The sequence below is a fragment of the Atta cephalotes genome (genome assembly GCF_000143395.1).
Source record: "Atta cephalotes unplaced genomic scaffold scaffold00047, whole genome shotgun sequence".
Lineage (NCBI taxonomy): Eukaryota > Metazoa > Arthropoda > Insecta > Hymenoptera > Formicidae > Atta > Atta cephalotes.
In genome coordinates this window covers 172235-179072 of record NW_012130111.1, presented here as the reverse complement: position 1 = coordinate 179072, position 6838 = coordinate 172235, and the positions used below count along the sequence as shown (strand labels likewise).

General features: G+C 33.8%; 1 protein-coding gene across 2 annotated transcripts in view; it reads left to right on the top strand.

The window, feature by feature from the left end:
- The first annotated feature begins 2099 nt into the window (after positions 1-2099).
- The window catches only part of LOC105622582 (probable nuclear hormone receptor HR3), an 81798-nt gene continuing 77059 nt past the window's right edge, over positions 2100-6838 (top strand). For both annotated transcript variants that reach the window (XM_012203999.1, XM_012203998.1), the window contains exon 1: positions 2100-2346. In XM_012203999.1, coding sequence (XP_012059389.1) covers positions 2100-2346 — 247 coding nt within the window. The remainder of the gene's footprint in view (positions 2347-6838) is intronic.

Genomic DNA, 6838 nt, shown 5'->3' with positions numbered 1-6838 from the left:
TGTGAAACCACGAGGCATTCGAATAAATCCCGAGCTTTTCTTGGAGATACCTTCGCTAATATTCGAGTGCACCAGCTTATTTCTTCAATTTCCGATAATCAAGCTAGAAACGTAATCATTTTTGACATTAGATACGAGAAAATACTTAAAATTGACAGAAGATAGTTCTTGTTGACAATCAACAGAAATAAAGCGTTTACGAAGGAATCTACAGTCGTAGATATCATCGATGATAGCAGAACACAGTACACGAGGAGTACGAGTGATTCGCGATGTGGGTGTTCTCGGCAGTGTGGTGATCGATCCAGAATGTCAGTGATCGACGAAATCAACGGAAGAAAAGCGTCGCGACACGGATAGCCATCGACGACCGATGGCAGCATTTCGTCGCGAGTGTTAAAGTATCTTATCGCGTGCGAGGCTCGCGATGGCGAGATATCGACCGCAGCCGTCGAATTAATCGTCGAAGGTCGCGAGCACCGCCTCGCTCCGTTGTCCTTCGTTCAATCCGATCAACGATCCGACACTTTAAGTCGATCATCTGGGCGAAAAGCAAATCAATGATCAATGACGATCGAACGTGGATCTACCGATTTGCGGATCGATGCACGAAATCATGAGCTTCTCTGTTTTTTTCGATTGTGTCTAATCTTTCTTAAATTATTCTGAATTAAAGCATACATCAAACAATACTGATTCTAGCAATTCTTTTTTTAAAAAACGGTACTCATGTTTATTACAATTATCATAACTAATCGAGCAATAAATGCAGCTTATGAATGAAAGTGAAGAGTAAGACTGTCCTCGTGAGTTTTCTTCTTTAAACATGTTTGTCATAACTCACAATAGAGACCACTCGATGTCCCATGTGCCGTACTTTGGCAACGCGAAATCATAGAATTATTGAAATCCATCGCGACTGTTACATTGATAAAATCAATTTAGCACAAATACAGAAATTTTGTTGTATTTGTGAACAATCAATCGTTACCAATTGTTCAAAGCTTCAAGTTTTCATGCTTCGGTGATAGTGCTTGGCACTTCCTTATCCGCACGGTCGGGCCGATCGAACTCGCACCGGGTCTAAGGACTTCGACCGCTACGCTCCCTCGCTATTTCGAGGCTGCGCGCGAGGAAACGCGTGGTTGAATCGAAGCGACCCTCTCCGAACGAGACCCACTGACCTATCGACTCGCTCGAGCTGCCACTCGAGGCCGTTCCAACTACCCCTCTTCTACACTTTCCATCCTGATGTTTGTTGTTGTTGCTCTCAGTTTCTTGGTCCAATCTACAGTTTCTCTCAACTTTCGAACGCATCATAAATCACTCGTTTTACATTTTTATGAATATGCAAATGACTTCTTCTCTTGTTCTCTTAAACTAAAAATGTTGATCTCGAGATTTTTCGATAGTGCACGACGATATTGACGATCTTTTAAAAATTGCCTTTTTGATACATTGTCATTACTTGCACGTCTTTTTCAAACCGACGAATCTAATCGATAGAATCCTACGAAAATGAACCGAAGCAAATATTCTCTCGCGTATAGCGAAAAATGGTTCAAAACCAGACATATCGGACATGAGATGCTTTCCAATATCGGCGTATTATTGTATTCACGTGATATAAAAGTGGCGTATCGATACGAGCCGTTAATGACGATCTAAATGAATGTAATGAAATAAATCGATATTATTAATATAAAATCACAAACGGAGGACAACAAAAAAAAGTAAGAGTGAGAGAAAAACGTTGCACGCTTTATGAAAGAAGATGCTTTGAAGAGATCTCTCTCTTTCTCTTGTCTCTCAGAGACAATGATCCCGACGATTACGGAGAAATGCAAATAAATCCTGCAATAATCCACACATGAATATTTACACATAAACGAGAGTATAATGGGATAGAAGTCCAAAGCAAGTACTCGAGTAATCTCGAAAGTGACTGACTATTCAAACTGACTGTTCCATTCATTCATCTTCATCGCTGGCCTCAACACAACGCAATAACAACGACACTGTCTTCGACAGTTATCATACGTAGAAATGCCATAACTCGTATTAGATATCTTTATTGAAAGTAAACATCTACGCGAAAAATGGCTGAAAGCGCAGCGAGTCCAAGCAATGTGCATGCGAACAGTCCGCAACAACCACAACAGCAACAGCAGCAACAACAACAACAACAACAACAACAACAACAACAACCGCAACAGCAATCGCAACAACAACCGCAACAACAACAACAGGCGCAACAACAACAACAGGCGCAACAACAACAACAAACACAACAACCTCCAGATATAAGCAGTTCACAGCTAACTTCTCCGCCAATCACGGGAACAGGTATGACGATAAATAAAAGAAACGATTGAGAATTTTTTTAATGTTGATATTAACATTTTTATTATTGATAAATTGTGTAGAATTGAAAAACAAGACAATTTTAAAAATGACGACAACAAAGAAAAACACAAAATGAATTGAAATTATAGTAATAATGTTAGACAAGTATTGATCTAGTCTACATGATGATAAAGTTGATTTAAAAAATTGTAAAAGATTTTCTTATCAAAGAAACAAAAATGCGAAGATTTAATAAATGTTTAGAAAATATTTGAAAAATTAAGAAAGCTTGATAATAATGTTTAGATATCTTATTGTTCTATTTCGTTGATCAAATATACAATGTTAAATTGTATATTTTATTAAAGCTTAAATCTTCATGAGAAAAAAGGCCAATTAAAAATTTCTCAAAGCACGCGCTCTTCAAACGCGTAGGACAATAAATCGTATACTAAATGTTTCATGAGTAAGTTGATCTTTTCTTATTATTTACATCGAACAAACCTCCCGTATTTCGATCTATCTTTTGGAGGAATGGCGGTTAGGTCCACGATCTCGCTCGCGTAATCGCGTAATCGCGTTAGCATAACGCTGGGCCATTACTCCATCAGCACGCGAATCGCGCGGCGAGACAGAGTGGCTCGCGATGTGTTGGTACTTGTCCGGATGACGAGGGACAGCGTATCGGTTACGGCGGCGCGGGTGGCGCGGCGGCGATGACGGAGAAAGGAGCAATGTGCAACGAGCAAGAAGGAGAGAGAGCACGAGTCGCGTTAGCGGATCTGTCGGTCGAGTAACGGAACGCCGGCGAGTACCGCTAGCACCGGCTCTGACGCGGTTACCGGACACCGTTACTTCGCCGATGCATGAGTAGCCCCCACGTGCCTCTCTTGTCATCCTTGTCGCATTCATTGGAGAGCGCCCTCACGGGCGAAGAGAGCGCATTTGATGGATACGGATGTACGAAAAGATAGGTGACCTGATGGGAAAATTCACCGTAATGTTTGTGTGAATTATGTAAGAAGGCATCGAGAATCGACCTTTTTGCTTTAATATTGTTTATTTGTTACAATAACGAGAACGTTACATAATTAGAAAAATTGTTATTTACTAATGCTTGTAAGAAAAAGAATGGAAACATAAAGAACAAATACATTATTTAAAGGAACATACTTTTATTGCTCTATACTCAATTATTATTACACTAAAATGTATTTCAAAATTAATGTTACAAAATTTTAATAATGCAAAACATTGCAATTCATTTTCTAGATAACTTTATTTTTAATGTGTCATTAGAACAAATAAATATATTGTTCGACAATTCGTCTCCTCACCCCCCTTTTTATATTATAAAATAACATAGAGATGTCGAGAATTACGAATGAAAAATGGATGAAAAAAATAAATACGTTTTTTATCAAAATAGATTGAATTAAACTTCTATTACATAAGTTCATAGTATTTAATATCACATTCCAGCACTTTTTGTTAATAATTTCATTACTTGATTCATCGTTTAAATACTCTGCCAAATATTAAAGACATTGTATATTGTATTTAACTTTTTATATCTGGGCAAGAATTTAAAATTACCTCCTATTTGAAAAAATGTCTCCTTCACTAATTGTAATATTTTTACATTTTTTTATTAAAGAAGATCCAATTCAAGGTTCAAAAATATTTGTATTTTTTGTTATTTAAATATAATTTATTTGTATATGAATAATCAAACAGTGTCGGCTCACAAAAGTTTTTCATCTATCTAACTTTAATGAATTTATATAATTTTTATTTTAAAAAATGTGACTACATATAATGAGACGTATTATTCTTCTAATTTTAGAGTCCTTATAGTCATTAAAATTTGAATAAATAATAAGAAATATGGTTTAAATGCACACATTTGCATTTATTTCAAAGAATAATTAATAATTATTATATAGTTATTATATTGCAACAAATAAGTAATGCTAACAATAAGTTCTTTCATTGTAAATATTGTCAAATTTTTGGATATGTAAACGTTGAATTAAATAAAATTTTATTATTATTTTCCTTAAAAATAATGAAGAACTATTATAATGATATCATATGTTCAATAGTTCTATTTCGAGACTGAACGTAAAAATTATTGCTTTATAATTATTTTAAAATAAATTTTTTTAGACTATTATTATTGGTAATTTATATCTGGTCTTTATTTTCCATCATCCATAATTGTAAAAATAAAGATAAGATAAATTTTTAATAAATTTTTTAATAAATAAACTATTTAATAAATATAGATAAAATATATATTGTATACAACTGTATACGATATTTGTTTTTATTCTATTAATATATACATTAATTTATTTAAATTATAAATTATATTTATATTTCGAAATCTTTAAAAAATATTCCAGAAAATATTTTTTAATTTTCAAGATATAATCATATATAATTACATTTTAAATGCGTGCTGCTTAGTGCAAATAAAATGTTCATCATTTAAAAATGATTACATCTTGATAAAAACTATATTCGAGAATTAAATTTATACGTAGCATTTACCGCTATGTTTTATGTCTGAAGGTCTTAAATGTTTGTCTGTAGAATGTTAATGTAAATAATGATGAGTGTTATGAAGTTAATATTATTAAAATACAACGAATAAAGAGTCGTTGTAACGTTACATCGATAATCACTGACCCATCGTCTTATATGACGCATTAGTACGTCAATAGTCGGCAACGCATTGATTTTATATGACGTCGCTGTACGTCAATGTGATTACTAGACTCATAGATTTTATGTGTATACTTCCACTACGCAACGACATTTAGCGGTGACTATACTTTTTCCCCGTCTCAATTATAGACATTATGATATAGGAAATGAATAATCGGTTAAATTACAGTTAATGGTGCATGTTGTTGAATTTGGCCAATAATAACATGTCAATAATCGGCAAGTCTTTGACTATAATTATACTGGACAATTAGAGTTACGTCCAAGACGTAAAGAAAATTACCGTCCATTTAATCAGTATCATCAGACGCGAGTAAATCCGCCGTTTAGCTTAACAGGTATCATTAATCGAAGAATCTGCGATCGGAGAAGATCGTGTCGCGATCATACTTTTAAAACGTTTATGATGAAAGCTTGAAAAACGTTGCAGCGAGTAAGGGCGTGAATACCGGTTATTCTGCAGGTAATTTTTCCTGGTAGTCACGGCAATTACAACAAGATTCGCGCTACCGTTCTCGCGCGTTAAAAGCGCCGTTTTGATCATGTGCGCGCTTTTCGCGTAAAATTACCGCGTAACGGAAAAGGCGAGCTATGAGAAAACGTGATCGCGTGCGCGAGCGCGTCCCGCAGGTCTAGGGGTTAGGAGGTCGAGCTCCTTGTCGTTTTACCGTTCATGTCCGGGAGAACTACCCAGCGCATTCCCCGACGGAGTTGCTGTTATCGTTATTATTATTGTTGACCTCAACTGCGTCGCATCGACTAGCTCCGTTAATATGACTGATTGCAAGAATGATGCGATTTAAACTTGATAGTAGCACGATAAATTCCTGTTATCATTGCCAATTTTGATTCTTGCTAATATTAATATTTTCATTAAAATAGTCGTTATTCTTTTCATTTTTAATCGTGAATTTTGCTTTTTTTTCCAAAATATTAGTGTCCATAATGCAACATATTATTGAAAGTTAAAATAATTAATTTTTTAATTTACAATTATTTTTAAATTTAAGAAATTTAATTGTGAAAAAATTTTGTGAATGCAAATTTTAAGTCAACTTAAATTAAGTTATTTTTTTTAATCTATGTTATAAAAATATTATTGTCAAAAATTTCTTTTTATTTCTAACGGAAAAATACATCTCTACAAATCTTATTAATTTAAAAAATTTGAACATGTAAGAATATTAAGATCCGTTATAATGAGATCATATAATCGCAAATGTTTAATCGCTACCAAGGAAAAAAAAACACTACTATTGCGTGCATTTTTCAATTTACAACTAGTTTGTATACTAGATAATGAATCTCTTTTAATATACTTTTAATATACTTAAATTATGATGTACTATAAAACGTGTGATAAAATTTTTTTTTATTCTTTCCGCGCGGTAACATTGAAAAATATATAACATTGAAAAATATTTTAATCAATCACACCTGTTAATCCAGCATGACTGTCTGTCGCTCAAGATTTGTCTTTAACGAGCTTACTCAGTGCTTTACGTGGCAATAATACATATCCGACAACGAAGCCCTGCATTGCGCAAATCGCGACCATAGCATGTCTCGACTTTTTTTATATAGAAGTATAAATAGCATTATTTTTTAAACATATTTGTGAAAAATGCATTTTTTATTATCATATAAAATCGCGCAAGCTTTGTAAACAACACAATTTTGATCGTTTATTTATCCTACTTAACATATAGTTTTTCTCTAAAAGATTTACAAAAAAGTCTACAAAAGTTTAAAATTCTCT